The 16,483-nt window shown below is 44.6% G+C and overlaps 1 protein-coding gene across 1 annotated transcript in view; it reads left to right on the top strand.

The window, feature by feature from the left end:
* LOC124775719 overlaps positions 1-16,483 on the top strand; it is a 111,126-nt gene that overhangs the window by 48,131 nt on the left and 46,512 nt on the right. Inside the window, exons 3-4 of the mRNA XM_047250545.1 lie at positions 11,398-11,776; positions 12,976-13,137. Of these exons, the coding sequence (XP_047106501.1) occupies positions 11,398-11,776; positions 12,976-13,137 (541 nt within the window). The remainder of the gene's footprint in view (positions 1-11,397; positions 11,777-12,975; positions 13,138-16,483) is intronic.

A 16,483-nucleotide genomic window follows, 5' to 3' on the forward strand; every position in this document is an offset into this window, starting at 1 on the left:
CATGCTTACCAACCATTTTATTATTAGCCTGCGCGAAGCCTCCGGAGACGCCATGGAATCATCTGTGATAATTACCTGGTAGCAAGAAGAAATTTACTCACCATGCAGAGGGGTCTCATGATCAGTTTCATTAATCAGTCAGTCAATGTGATTCCAGTGACGTGCCGCCGTGTGGGTGAAAGCGAGGGCTAGAGTACCGCAGACATGATCCCAGAATTGGTGTGGTAATCAGGCGTACACCATACTTACTCTACCATGCAAACATTTGGGATTACACTAGTCTGGTATGAGAGGTGCCCTGGGGGTCCATTGGGGGCCAAACCGCACAATAACACGGGACTCGGTGTGGGGCAGCGGTGGGGTGGGTGAACGGCTGTGGCCTGTTGTGGGATTGTCAACCCCTGAGGGCTATGGCGGGGCGAAGCCTCTCTGTCGGTTCTAGGTCTCATACACCATACATACATACATACATACCATTTTCCCTGCTAGTGTAGTCAATTGACATGGTGACTGCCATTTAGACTAATAGTAGTCACTATATCAACTGACCATCGCCAGCCGCTGTGGTCGAGCGGTTCTAGGCGCTTCAGTCTGGAGCCGCGCGACCGCTACGGTCGCAGGTTCGAATTCTGCCTTGGGCATGGATGTGTGTGATGTCCTTAGGTTAGTTAGGTTTAAGTAGTTCTAAGTTCTAGAAGACTGATGACCTCAGAAGTTAAGTCCCATAGTGCTCAGAGCCATTTGAACCATTTTTGAACTGACCATCATTCCCCCCAATAGTACACAACATGTGTTTGTGACCTTTTTTGGGAGTCATTACTTCTCTGACTGATTGATGTGCCCCCTCCCTCAAATAATCTCCTTCGCCAACCTCTTCATCTTGTTGTTATTCGACATAAAAGTTTTCTGGGTTTGGTACCGCGTCATAATGTAAAAACTACTGCTGCTATGGAAAAACCAACGTTTCGGCCACGATTGCAGCAGCCTTCTTCTGGGTCTAATGGTGCGTTCTAGCTATGCAGTGTCCTTTATATTTTATTGTTAGTGTTCACTGCGCATGCCATTACCTCATAATTTTAAAAAGGTAGTTAGTTTCATTGGTCACTTAAGGAAGAAGGAGAGGTAACTTTAGTTTAATAGGTTATTGCGGTGGAGGGAGAACGTGACCTCTGTTGTCCATTGGCTCTTGTGTTATGTACTGTGACTGGTGGCCACCGTCGAATGAGATGTTTGCTGCTGTTTACCAACTGCTGAATGTCGGCCGCGCGGCGGCAGTTACTCGCCGGTAGCGCTCGTCCCTCCTGTTAACAGTGCTGTCTGTTGGGCTCTTATTGCTGGCAGCCAAGATGGGGCAAGCCTGAGTCCATCCTCCCTGTTCATGTTGTTAGGGTGTTTAAGTATTTCGACGGCCTCTCTGATTTTGCGTTTCTTCATAATTGGCTGCTTGGCCAACACACAGGATTCACTGAATTTTATTTCTTTTCCGCAGTCATGGTGATGTTCTGCACTGCGGATTTGTTGTGTTGCCCTAGACGAATATAACGCTCGTGCTCCCGAATGCGCGTTGCTATTGGCCTACCAGTCTCGCCGATGTATACCTCTCCACATTCGCACATTGTTATATTAACCCACGACCTCAATTATTTTCTGGATGTATTCCAGTCTTCTAACTCAGTCAATACAATAGGTAATACAATATCATAATCTACGAAAAATGATCGAAAATAGAAGTTAACAAAAACTTACATCTCAAATAAAAAACGCTTACCCAATAAATAACTACAAAATAATAACACCTACGATCGCTGTAAAGAAAGAGTACTACGAAAATACAGCAACCATTGATATACACACAGCCATATAATGTATATAATATAACAGTGCATATACTTTATAGACTTAAAGACTGGAAAAGTGCTCAAGTCACACGAATATCCAAAAAGAGAAGTAGGGGTAATCCGCTGAATTACAGGCCTATATCACTAACGTCGATTTGCAGTAGGTTCAAAAATGGTTCAAATGGCTCTGAGCACTATGGGACTTAACATCTGAGGCCATCAGTCCCCTGGACTTAGAACTACTTAAACCTAACTAACCTTAGAACATCACACAAATCCATGCCCAAGGCAGGATTCGAACCTGCGAACGTAGCGGTCGCGCGGCTCCAGACTGAAGCGCCTAGAACCGTTCGGCCACACCGGCCGGCTTGCAGTAGGGTTTTGGAACATATACTGTATTCGAATATTATGTAGTACCTCGAAGAAAACGATTTATTGACACATAGTCAGCACGGTTTCAGAAAATAACGTCCTTGTGATACATAACTAGCTCTTTATACTCATGAAGTAATAAGTGCCATCGACAGAGGATGTCAAATTGGTTCCATATTTTTAGATTTCCAGAAGGCTTACGAACCGTTCCTCACAAGCGTCTTCTATCCAAACTGCGTGCCTAGGGAGTATCGCCTCAGTTGTGCCACTGGATTCGTGATTTCCTATCAGAAATAGACGGAAAGTCATCGAGTAAAACAAAAGTAATATCCGGCATTTCCCAAGTGTTGTAGGCGCTCTATTGTTCCTGATCCATATTAACGACATAGGAGACAATCTGAGTAGCCTTCTTAGATTGTTTGCAGATGGTGCTGTCATTTACCGTCTCATAAAATCATCAGATTATCAAAACGAATTGCAAAATGATTTAGATAAGATATCTGTATGGTGCGAAAAGTGGCATTTGACCCTGAATAAAGAAAAGTGTGAAGTTATTCACTTGAGTACTAAAAGAAATCAGCCTAATTTCGATTACGCGACAAGTCACACAAACCTGAAGGCTGTAAATTCAGCTAAATACTTAGGGATTACAATTACAAATAACCTAAATTGGAACGATCATATAGATAATATTGTGGGTAGAGCAAACCAAAGACTGCGATTCATTGGCAGGACACTTAGAAGGTGCAACAGGTCTACTAAAAGGACTGCTTACACCACGCTTGTCAGCCCTATTCTGGAGTATTGCTGTGCAGTGTGGGATCCACACCAGTTGGGACTTACGGATGACACCGAGAAAGTACAAAGAAGGGCAGCTCGTTTTGTATTATCGCGAAATAGGGGAGATAGTGTCACAGACATGAAAAGTCAATTGGAGTGGCAATCATTAAAACAAAGGCGTTTTTCGTTGCGACGAGATCTTCTCATGAAATTTCAGCAGTTTTCTCCTCCGAATGCAAAAACGTTCTGTTGGCACCCGCCTACTTAGGGAGAAATGATCATCACGATAAAATAAGAGAAATCAGGACTTGCACAGGAAAATTTAAGTTCTCGTTTTTCCCGCGTGCCGTTCGAGAGTGGAATGGTAGAGAGACAGCTTGAAGGTGGTTCATTGAACCCTCTGCCAGGCACTTTATTGTGAATAGCAGAGTAACCACGTAGACGCAGATGTAGATATCGTAGCTAAGAAACTGTCGTAACAAATTAATTACCATCTTAGATCAGCAAATATAGAACGATAGTCAAAATACGGTTGCCAACGATGTTATATGTATGTAAGTCCATCTAGACAATGTATGCATAAGTACAGATCCGTGCTCAGTGTTCTACTATAACATAACAATATACAGTGAAAATAAAGTCATCCACATTGCACAGCAGGTCACTAGGTATTGCAAGTTTAGCTGAAACAGATTTGTAGAGAAAGGGAAAGAAAAATAAATTAATATCACACAACAGTAAGTCTGGACACTCCTTAAAAAGATATCACTTGCAGATAATAAAATAATTAATAGGACTATTTACATAGCAGTATTCTGTATACAAACCAAAATGTCATTAGAACATGCATTTACAGAAAATCGATCGTTGTGTCCCGTTCTAATTTCCCGTTCTAATTCAGTCTTACGCCGATACATCACCTCCTGATTTCAGCAAGGCGTATCGGTGCTTGCTTTCACCTTTCCACATCGTCTGACGCTTCTTTACTGAGTGGGTTTAGCATATCACGTATCTTTCTAGTCACACAAAAAGGGCTTCTGCGGAGCCTAGTGGAAGTCGTCTGTCCACAGTACCAGTCCCTTGTTGACGGTGCACTCTTTCTAATTCTACAGTTGCCAGGGGTAAACGAGGGGGAGTGATAGGTTATCCTCAACCTGTACGTAAATCAAACAGTATTTCTAAGAGTAAAATACTTCAGAGGGAGACAGCAATTGAGAATGGTGTGAGATGTGCTGTAATCCTATGCCAATTGTTTAATGTAAATGTTGAGCAAGAAATAAAGTAGTAGTCGAGCTTTTCTATTTAGGCAGCGAAACATGTGACGATGGAACAAATAAAAACAGACCGGGAATAGCAAGAAAAGTTTTCTTGTAAAATAGGAATATATTAACATCTACATCTACATCTACGTGAATACTCTGCAAATCACATGTAAGTGCCTGGCAGAGGGTTCATCGAACCACCTTCACAATTCTCTATTATTCTAATCTCGTATAGTGCGCGGGAAGAACGAACACCTATGTCTTTCCGTACAAGCTCTGATTCCACTTATTTTATCTTTGTGATCGTTCCTCCCTATGTAGGTCGGTGTCATCAAAATATTCGAAGGAGAAAGTTGGTGATTACAATTTCGTGAGAAGATTCCGTCGCAACTAAAAACGCCTTTCTTTTAATGACGTCCATCCCAAATCCTGTATCATTTCTGTGACACTCTCTCGCACATTTCGCGATAATACAAAACGTGCTGCCTTTCTTTGAACTTTTTCGATGTACTCAGTCAGTCCTATCTGGTAAGGATCCCACACCACGCAACAGTATTCTAAAAGAGGACGGACAAGCGTAATGTAGGCAGTCTCCTTAGTAGGTCTGTTACGTTTTCTAAATGTCCTGCCAATGAAACGCAGTCTTTGGTTAGCCTTCCTCACAACATTTCCTACGTGTTCCTTCCAATTTAAATTGTTCGTAATTGTAATTCCTATGTATTTAGTTGAATTTATGGCTTTTAGATTAGACTGATTTATCGTGTAACCGAAGTTTAACGTATTCTTTTTAACACTCATGTGGATGACCTCACACTTTTCGTTGTTTAAGGTCAACTGCAACATTTCGGTATTTCTTCTAAATCGTTTTGCAGTTTGTTTTGATCTTCTGATGACTGACTTTATTAGTCGATAATCGACAGCGTCATCTGCAAACAACCTAAGACGGCGGCTCAGATTGTCTCCCAAATCGACTGACTAAAGAAACTAAACTAATAAAGCACACAGATGATATAATAAAATTCGCTCCTTTTAGGAACTCGTAAATGACAAATGCGGTTACTTATCTGTTGCCGCGTCTATCGCGGTCGGCTACTACTGCCTGACTGACTGACTAACGCCAACAACCGGTAACACTAGTTTTCAAAACAAGCAAACAAACGACTATCGACTCGCGCTACGAAAATCTACTGTAAAACCTGACGAAAACACACGAACTGTGTCAAGTAATACGCCGATATTCAAAAACCTATCTATCGAAGCACTTAGGTGAAACTAAATAATTTGACCCTGATTTGGAACTTGTAATATGTCACAAAAACCGCTTTACTTTCTCACGCAAACGAAAACGCGAGAACTGTGGCTATTAGAAGTTAAATTTACACGCAGAAACTCAAGAAACTAAACTATTAAACCACACAGAAGATACAATAAAATGCGCTCCTGGTTATGAACTAGTAAATGACAAATACGGTTACTTATCTGTTACTGCGCCTGTCGCTGTCGGCTACTGCTGCCTGACCTACAATTATAAAATTAGAAGTTAGGGAAACATTTTAAAAAGTATTTATTTTGAGTGTGGTATTATATGGAAACGAAACGTTTGCGATATACAGTACTGGCAGAAAGAGAATGAAAACTTGTGAAACGTGGTGCTACAAAAATATGGTGATGATTGAATGGGTAAGAAGAGTAATTAGTGAAGGGCTATTGAATGTAAATGGGGAGAAGACTTTATGGCACAACCTGACTAAAAGAACGTCTAAGTTGTCAGGGTACATCCCGAGTAATCAAAGAATATTTAATTTTGTAATGTAAGGAAGATTGGGACACAAATTGCAGAGGCGGAACAAAGGTTGCCACAGTAAGAGGATTCAAATGATACAGTGATGAAGGGCTTACACAGAATAATCTAGCTTGCAGAATTACATCAGACCTGCCTGCAGACTGAAAATCGTGGCCAGTACATAGTTCAACACGTCCTCTGAATTTGGATACAATGGACCTATCGTTTACACGTGTGCAATTTGAACAGGAATGTGTAAAAGTACACGTGTTTTGCATGTAGTAGACATTTGGCTTCAAAAATCTCCAATATTTCCGTTCCCCCTCCCCGCTACCTCTTCCACCAAGACAGAGTGAAAGATCTACACTGAAGTGACAGCAGTCACTGGATAGCGAGTTAGCCGGCCGTTGTGACCGAGCGGTACTAGGCGCTTCAGTCTGGAACCGCGCGATCGCTACGGTCGCATGTTCGAATCCTGCCTCGGGCATGGATGTGTATGATGTTCTTATGTCAGTGAGGTTTAAGCAGTTCTAAGATCTAGGGGACTGATGACCTCAGATGTTTAGTCCTATAGTGCTCAGAGCCACTTGAACCATTTGATAGCGAGTTGCTCGCATACACATAACGGTAGGATCACGTAAAGAAGGTGCAAAAGGGTAGTGCATTGGCGGAGCTGTCATTTGTGGTCAGGTGATTCATGTGCAAAAGCCTTCGGACGTGATTATGGCCGCACGACGGCAATTAACAGACTTTGAACGCGGAATGGTAGTTGGAGCTAGGCGCACGGGACATTCTATTACTGAAATCATTAGAGAGTTCAATATTCCGCTATCTACAGTGTCAAGGTTGTGCCGAAAATACCAGATTTCAGGTATTGCCTCTTACCACTGACAATGCAGTGGCCGACGGCCTTCACTTAACGACAGAGAGAAGTGGCGTTTGCTGAGAGCTGTCAGTGTTAACTGATGTGTTGGTGAATCTGCCAACACCTTGTAGATAGAGGCGGCCTAAATGCACGCTATCTAACGCAGACGGGCGTGAATTCTGGAACAGGATAAGTAGCGAATTCTAATAAGAAAAGTATGCAGCTCCTCGAATACTTAACTTTATTCTATCCTTGTGGTACATCGCTCTTGATAATACAAATAAGACTATCTTCAGATACGGTTAATGGCGCCTTGCTAGGTCGTAGCCATGAACTTAGCTGAAGGCTATTCTAACAGTCTCTCGGCAAATGAGAGAAAGGCTTCGTCAGTGTAGTCGCTAGCAAAGTCGTCGTACAACTGGGGCGAGTGCTATTCCGTAACTCGAGACCTGCCTTGTGGTTGCGCTCGGTCTGCGATCACACAATGGCGACACGCGGGTCCGACATGTACTAAATGGACCGCGGCCGATTTAAGCTACCACCTAGCAAGTGTGGTGTCTGGCGGTGACACCACATTCCTCCCCCGCAAATCGGCGAACGGTCGTGTTATAAGGCGTCCGCCCGCCGTGGGGAGGACCCCATGTTGACGTATGCGATGAGGTGGGGAGCCTAACAACAGGCGAAGCTGTGCCACCCGCACCCGGGCATTCGGTCCGAGGGGATCTAGGAAACGCCTGAAAACCTAGTCCAGGGTGCACGTCGACATGCGGTGTATGCGCCCGTAAAGAGACAGGAGGGGCCGAAGGGTCGACCTCCATTGCGTCGGGGTACCCGACGCGCGACGACATCATGTGGTCCGGAGCGGGCAAGAGTTCCATGGCGGAGGACGGCTGGTCACGGGAAGCGATCGGCGGCGCGTGACCCAGGGAGGCGCTTGGCGGCTGCAGCGAAGCGTCGAATGCGGGCGGCGCCGGCGGGAGGACAGGCGGCGGCGGCGGCGGAGGCGTCGGCGGCGCGTCGCCATGGGGCAAAATGGAAGGCATCGTCGGTAACACCTGGGGATGAGGCGAGCCAGTAGATGGGTCCCCAGGGCGCTGACCGGACGGCACCGTCGCTGAAAGCAGACGGGGAGCGGCAGAACCCGTGCGACGACAGAGGCGCAGCTGATTGAGATGCCGACGCAACTCACCAGAGGCCCCCAAAACCAAATAAATCGCGCGGCCGAGGCAGCGAAGAATGCGCCCTGCGAGCCAACGCCGTGAACCTCGATAGTTGCGATAGAATACAACGTCGCCTGGAGCAAAACCAGGAGTCTGCCGCTGTACAGGAACCTGATGCGGCGGATGCAGCAAAGACATCAAGGTTCGATGAGGACGACCGTGGAGCAACTCAGCCGGCGAGCGACCATCTCGGGGCCGAGAGCGATACGAAGACAAAAAGAGCAACAATGCGTCCTCCCGAGAATGCGACTCTTTCAACTTCAACATCTGTGACTTGAAAGTCCGGACCAATCGTTCAGCGGCACAGTTTGACAGAGGCGAAAACGGCGCGGATGTCAGATGTTGAATACCATTGGTCTGGCAGAATGACTGAAATTCTGCGGACATGAATTGTGGGCCATTGTCGGAAACAATAGTCTGCGGAAGACCTTCAATGCAAAAGATAGCAGACAATGCTTGGATGGTGGCAGAGGACGTCGTGGAAGACATCCGGACAACAAAAGGAAAATTACTGAAGGCATCTACCAGAACCAACCATCGAGCATTCCAGAATGGACCAGCAAAATCGATGTGCAAGCGTTGCCAAGGGGAAGTGGCTTTTGGCCATGCAAAGACTTTCCGCGGCGGTGCGGATTGTTGTTCGGCACACGCCGTGCAAGAAGAACACATATTCGTAATCGCAGCATCGATTCCGAACCAAGTACAGTGCTGACGAGCAAGTTGTTTCGTTCGCACTATACCCCAATGTCCTTGGTGAAGAAGCCGTAAGACAGAGGACTGTAACGAACGTGGGACCACGACTCTGGACTGATCATTATCAGAACGCAACAACAAAACACCACGTCGTACAAAAAGTCTCTCCTTATGAGCAAAAAAATCGGCGAACCAACGGATCCTCGATCCGAGACTTTGACAAAGGCCATTGCGTAGCAACAAAACGCAAATCGGTAGCAAGGACAGGGTCAGCAGCTGTGGCTGTAGCTACACGACGAAAATCAATCGGAAACGATTCGACCACTTCATCGGTTTCCGCATCAATGAACATGCAAGCAAGTTCGGAAGAATCGAATGCTTTATCCTCAGCAACAGGCAAACGGTACAACGCATCGGCGTTTCCGTGCTTAGCAGTGGACCGATACAAGATATCGTAGCGGTACTGCGAGAGGAAAATAGACCAGCGAATGAATTTCTGCGCTATACGCGGAGGTACAGGCTTGTTCGGATGAAAAAGCGACGTCAAAGGTTTGTGGTCTGTGATGATGGTAAAGTGACGACCATACAAGAAATCATGGAACGTAGTAACACCGAAGACAAGAGCCAAAGCTTCTTTCTCTATCTGTGAATAATTTCTTTGCGCAGACGAGAGCAATTTGGATCCCATCCTCGTCGCCAACGATGTGTTGGTAAATGTGCCAACACCTTGTAGATAGAGGCGGCCTAAATGCACGCTATCTAACGCAGACGGGCGTGAATTCTGCAACAGGATAAGTAGTGAATTCTAATAAGAAAAGTATGCAGCTCCTCGAATACTTAACTTTATTCTATCCTTGTGGTACATCGCTCTTGATAATACAAATAAGACTATCTTCAGATACGGTTAATGGCGCCTTGCTAGGTCGTAGCCATGAACTTAGCTGAAGGCTATTCTAACAGTCTCTCGGCAAATGAGAGAAAGGCTTCGTCAGTGTAGTCGCTAGCAAAGTCGTCGTACAACTGGGGCGAGTGCTATTCCGTAACTCGAGACCTGCCTTGTGGTGGCGCTCGGTCTGCGATCACAAAGTGGCGACACGCAGGTCCGACATGTACTAAATGGACCGCGGCCGATTTAAGCTACCACCTAGCAAGTGTGGTGTCTGGCGGTGACACCACACTAACAGACAAGCAACACAGCGTGAAATAACAGCAGAGATCAATGTGGTACGTACCACGAACGTATCCGTTAGGACAGCAGAGCGAAATTTGGCATTAATGGGCTGTAGCCGCAGACGACGGACACGAATGCCTTTGCTATAAGAAGCACAACTTCCCTTGCGACGACTCTACTGGGCTCGTGATCATATCAGTTCGACACTACCGTGGTCTGGTGACGTGAGTCGTGATTTCAGTTGGTAACAACCGATGGTAGAATTGGAATGTGGAGGAGATCCTGTGAAGCCATGAACCCAAATTGTTAACGTGGCACTGTGCTGGCTGGTTGTATCTCCATAATGGTGCGGCTTGTGTTTACATGGAATAAGCTGGATCTTCTGGATGTTGGGCTACTTGGAGACCATTTTCAGCCATTCATGGACGCCATGTTCCCAAACATCAATGGATTTTTTAAGGGATCCCATTGCGCCATGTCACCGGGTCAAAATTGTTCGCGATGAAGAAGATTCTGGACAGTTCGAGCGAATGATTTGGCTACCCTGATCGTCGGTCATAAATAGAATCGAACATTTACCGGAGGTAATCGAGAGGTCGGTAAGTGCACACTTTCACAGTTATGGACGGCTATACAGGGTGCTCAGAAAATGTGTGAAATGCTTGTAGGGATGTTACAGGGCAGGTTGTACTGAGACATAAATGTTAAGAAAAAAATTCGATAAGTTGCGCCGTTTCCGAGTTGTTTAGCATTGAAGTTAGCCAATCAGATCGTCGCGCGCGTAAATCCAATTTTCAGCTAACCAGACAAAGCACTCCTTGGGCAACACCGCCCCTGGCAGGCCGCTTGAGTGTGAGCGTCCGACGCCCTGATTGGCTGAATTCTACGCTAAATAACTCGGAAACGGAGCAACGTATGGAATTTATTTCTTAACATTTATGTCTCAGTACAACCTGCCCTGTAACATCCCCATAAGCATTTCACACATTTTCTGACCGCCCTGTAGAGGTAGCATGGCTCAATGCCTCTGCCTTCCAATGACTTTTTGGGTCCACGCCACGTCAAGGTGCTGCACAACACCAGGCAAAGGTCGTCGACACGACTTTAGCAAGTTTCCTATTACTTTTTTTTACCTCATTGTACTCTCCCAACGCACATAATGCGGAGTTACTTAGCATTAGTGTATCAGGAGCGGAATGTGCAAATTCAAATGACTGCGGCCGAAAGTAAGCTTCCTCACCGCAATGTTATTCGTGAACATTCCTCCGGTACATTAGCTGCTCGAAATACGCATTAGAAAAGCTTGCTGATGAATCACCACTCCATGAGCGTTGTCTCCTCGTCATTTCAAGTGTCAGCAACCACTCCCCTTGCCTGTAACATTTCCTGCACTCGCTTGCGGCTTTGTTGTAGGCAGCAAACGTGACCAGCCCGGCTACGGACCTGCAGTACTTCCTGTACTCGAACGCCAGTGAGGAGGTCCACCGCCACCGTTTGGGCGACCTGTTGCGCCTCTACCACGACACGTTGGTGGGCCTGTTGCGTCGTCTGGGCATGGAGCAGGCCGCGCACGCGTACACCGTGGAGGAACTCCAGCGGGACATGGACCGCTGTTTGGCTGCAGCCGTTGTCTTCAGCGCCATGAGTGGCTTCGTTCTGACTTCGGAGAAGTACGGAGCAGAATACGCACCGGCTCTCAACGACGTAGAAAATTCAGAGCAGGCTCTCGCGAAGACCTTTGATAATCCATATTCTTTGTCGTATATGAAATACCTCTCACCTATTTTCGACAGTAAGGGAATTTTGTAACTGCCCAAATCACTTACATTTCTCTAATAAATGTACTTATTATTCTGTACTTCGTTTATTTATTCCTTCCAACCTGTGGTGATAACAGTGGACTATTAAATATGAAGTAACGTTTTTGCGAACTATTACGGTAATCCTTTTCTTTTGATTTTGAGCTAACGATATATTGATAGAATGAAGGTTTTCAAGAGTGCATGGCATTGCTGCTGGTCGGCAAGACTTAACGGAAGACCAACATCTCTGAAGTTGTCCATCGCAGTTCTGGACGAAACATTAGGATCAGAAGAGTTTCGTGGACCACCTTAAAATTGAAAATGTGTTTATTGTATTACATTTATTAACTAAACAAATAGATATAGAACAATAAAAATGCTGCTGTGATAATTATACATTGAACGTTTATGATATACGAGAGACTAGAGCAGAAAATTCGTCGTCCTGAAAAGTTACAAAAAAGTGACTATCATCATTTTTGCCTTGTGCTCTTCAGTTGTATAGCTACAGCATGAGCTACATTTCTGAAGAAGATGCACGAAATAAGAGACAAAGATTGTTCAACAATGTCTGCCTTGTTGCAACATGGGGTGAATTACAATCACCGGAGAGAAATCTGCTGGGAAATGAGTTACGGCACAGCCAGAGTTAAAATTTCCCACTGAAAAAATTATCGGATAATTATTCTGCATGCTGGATCTAATTTTAGTTTTGTTTGTGAGGGAAAAACTGGATTTAGATGCAGATTCTGACATGAAACTACATTTAGTATGTGGTTCACTAAAAATTTCTCACCATACCTTACACGGAATTCGGTCATTCTTACCGACAATGCTAGTTATCGTTCGACTGGTACAGAGAAAACACCAGGAAAGTGGACATTGTGCTCTGGCTTAAAAATAAAAGTATTGCGCACTGTGTAAGCTAGACCCATGGCCGAACTCCTGCAACTCGTTAATTGAAACAAGTCACAGAACATATGAGATTGATGTGGTCACACAGTGTGAAAGGTGGCTTTCATTTGTGACGTTCATTTCGCAGATTATTCTGCATGTTTGAAGTAAATAAACCCATATAATGGTTAATTAGTCTTATTAGGTGGATTAGAAAAAGAGACATGTGATGATTAAACACATGTCTGAAATAATACGGGCTTTGGAAATGATAATATTTAGTTGCATGCTGTAGGTGTAAGCAAAGTAAATTTGCCAGTGCAGGCGAGGAGTGGACAGGCACAGCCGGGGAGGCGAAGGCCGGCGAGCGCCGGAAGATCATTGTGCAGGGGCCGAGGGTCCCAGGGGATGGGGCCACTGACCGGCGAGCATCAAAAAGAACACCGCCGAGTGCCAGGTGAGAGAGAGAGGGGAAATTTCGAGCAGACAGAGCGTCCAACGTATGCGCTGGCGCCTCCCGGTCGCGCGCTGTTTTAGCAGCAAATGGGCTGAGCTCTGATTGGGCAGTTCATAAGAAAGTGCGGGAAACGCTGAGGGTCAGAGAAATTTTTGGATAGGTGGAGAAATTGTATCACTCCGCGAGGGAGATGTGGGACGCCTTTGCAGTGTCGGGATTGGCTGATTAGAGTTTGGCGGCAAGATTGTCGCGAGAGCATCAGGGAGAGCGAGGCAGAAAGGAGAGCGGCTTGTGCCGTGAAAGCGGACAGTCGCAAAGTTCGGTAACTCTGAGATAGGGACTTAGATTCTGAATACTGTGCTGTGTATGATCCAGAGTCTGCAGCTACAGTAGGACATCAGCATCCACGATAGGCACTGCATTGACTACTAGTATAATTGCAGTTGCTTCCGCCTTATAGGCTGGCAGTCACCATTGAACGTAGTCAACCAGTGACACACTGGGCTGCACCTTAAAGGTTGTTCAGCCAGTCTTGAAAGCGTCGTATACCATTTAGAGCAAATATAGGGCTTGTGGTATTAGTAGTTACTGAGCAGTTTATTCTGATCAAGATATTTGAGAGACTTATCTTAATTCAGCGACTTCACAGCTCCAGTCTTCGCCCCATCAGTATCGACGGAGCCAGCACGCTGGTAGACGGTATTGTAAAACTTGCAGCAGCGGCAGTAAAGTTCCGAAATAGTTGTTGGATCGTGTTCTTGCCATCCACTGAGCATCAGTGCAGTTTTGCTTGTGATTCGTTCTTGGGTATTGGTCTTTTTGCATGTTGTTTGGTTTGTTTCTTGGTGATGGTGTCCGAAATGCATATTATTTCAGACACAAAAGAGATTATAGGAATGCAGTCAGATCGCATTTACCATTTGCTTATCCAGGGGTATAATTAAATTTAACTTCGCATCAACTTAACATTGGCCGGCCGGAGTGGCCGTGCGGTTCTGGCGCTACAGTCTGGAACCTAGCGACCGCTACGGTCGCAGGTTCGAATCCTGCCTCGGGCATCGATGTGTGTGATGTCTTTGGGTTAGTTAGGTTTAATTAGTTCTAAGTTCTAGGCGACTGATGACCTCACAAGTTAAGTCGCATAGTGCTCAGAATCATTTGAACCATTTGTACCAACTTAACATTGAGATTATAGGAACGCAGTCAGATCGCATTTACCATTTGCCTATCCAGGGACGTAATTAAATCTAACTTCGCATCAACTTAACATTAAGAGCTGAGAGCCAATCGTACCAGTGTGGTATATCTAAGAACAGTGTACAATTTGTTTTCATTCATGATTTGTTCAATATGATCCAATTTCTATCGTGAGATAATTTACAATAAATACAAGTTATTTACAATATCGCTTTTGATTCAGTAGTAGGTGGTAGTTAGCCGTCACTGTCACATTAATATATTTTATTCATGTTTAATATCGGCCACTTTCCCAATAAGAAGTCCTCCAAGTGAAACGCTTAACATCATACTGCTGCCAGTATAATATCACGAAATGTAGGCACATGTTTACTACTATGCAGCAGAAAAACATTAAAGACAGCGGACACTGAAACGCTTGTACAAGAAGCAATAAAAAACATCCCTTGAGAGTGAACAGAATGAATGCGGCACGGTGAAGAGGTTCAGGAACATGACTTCATTAGCAAGGCCAAAATGGATATAAACCATGAACGTTGAAAGGTGGCTACACTGAGCCAGAGCGCCAGAGATTGCGCCAAAGAGTATTATTCAGCCGCCTCCACTGGCAGTGCTTGTTGAGATGTGGTAGTGGAGAGTGCTTATTGAGAAGTAGCAGTAGGCAGTGCTTGTTGAGATGTGGTAGTGGACAGTGCTTATTGAGAAGTAGCAGTAGGCAGTGCTTATTGAGATGTAGCAGTGGTGAGTTCTTGTCGAGAAGTCGTGGTAGGCAGTGCTTGTGTGGGTGAGATGTAGCAGTGGTGAGTCGTTGTTGAGAGGTTCCCATGGAGAGTGCTTGTTCAGATGTTGTCATAATGTTATGATGGGCTAGACACCAGATGTTGTTGGATTAGGGATGCTGTAATGTGCTTTTCTTTACCGCCTATATTGATATTAAAAAATAAAGCACCGACAAATCGCATTTCTGAAATCGTTCCTTTTCCGCCTACACGGAAACTGCGGCATTCTGAAGTTGTGAACCTGGCTCTGCAAAATATTGCATCTGCGGCTGCTAGATGAGAGAAATCAGCTAAACGTCCTGGTCGTTTAAAAACCTTGTCAGTTGGTCAAAAGGTGTTAATTAAATCTCATCGTTTGTCTCACAAAGGAAAAGGCTTGTGCCGCAAATTTTTTCTGCTTTATAACGGTCCATATAGAGTTCGCAAAATTATTCATGATAACACTGTCGAAGTAGAAACTCTAAAATCTCGACGCTCTAAGGGAATACATCATATATCGAACGTTAAAATTTTTGTGGAATGACATACTTTCGAGAAACCAACAGTTATACGTAAACACACGGAGAATGCAAGGATACCGCGCCGTGTTCCGGCAGCGGCACATATTCAAAGCAACAGTCAAGTCTGCGCGGCGCACACAAGTCTGCGCGGTGCACAAGGCAGTCGTTGACCACAAACAATTACTTTCTACGTCACGCGCCTACAGCTGATCGAGCGCTCAGTGCGAATGCACTGACAGCCGTAAACAAATACACAGTCTAATTTCTCCGAATAAATTCAGTATAAAGCTATAGTGACTTGATAAATTATGTTGTTAACGTTCAGTATTTTTCAGGATACGGTTGTATAAAATATTTAAGAACTTCAGGTAAATTCTGTGTGTGTCCGACGTTAAGAGGACTTGCTATCGAGAAAATTTCAGGAAGAATGTAATTTCGAAGAAGAAACTATTGAACTAAAAAGGTAACGATTAATTGAGTTTATTTTTCAGGTAACATATTTCCACTTAAGTACGTACTTTAGACGAAATTTGCTGCTCGCAATTACGTGATTCATACTTTGTGCTAAATTTCATGTTCTATGAATTTACTTGTGAAGCGACGTGCTTGCGTACATTAACTGATTTTGACAATGATTGATTAATGAACAGGGTTGTTACTTATGGATATTATGCATCGCTTGGCTGCACTGCTTTTTCACTGATGTTATATTTTTTTATTATGTGCCTGCTGTGCTCATTTATTTAAATTATAATTGTCACCTGATTAGTTGTGCTGATGTGGTTATATATGTAGGTTACACTTTGTGATTTATCTGCTTACGCCTTCATGTTTACTTATTAAGATTACATATGAACATTTATTTGCTTA

This window comes from Schistocerca piceifrons, chromosome 2, assembly GCF_021461385.2.
Source record: "Schistocerca piceifrons isolate TAMUIC-IGC-003096 chromosome 2, iqSchPice1.1, whole genome shotgun sequence".
Classification (NCBI taxonomy): domain Eukaryota; kingdom Metazoa; phylum Arthropoda; class Insecta; order Orthoptera; family Acrididae; genus Schistocerca; species Schistocerca piceifrons.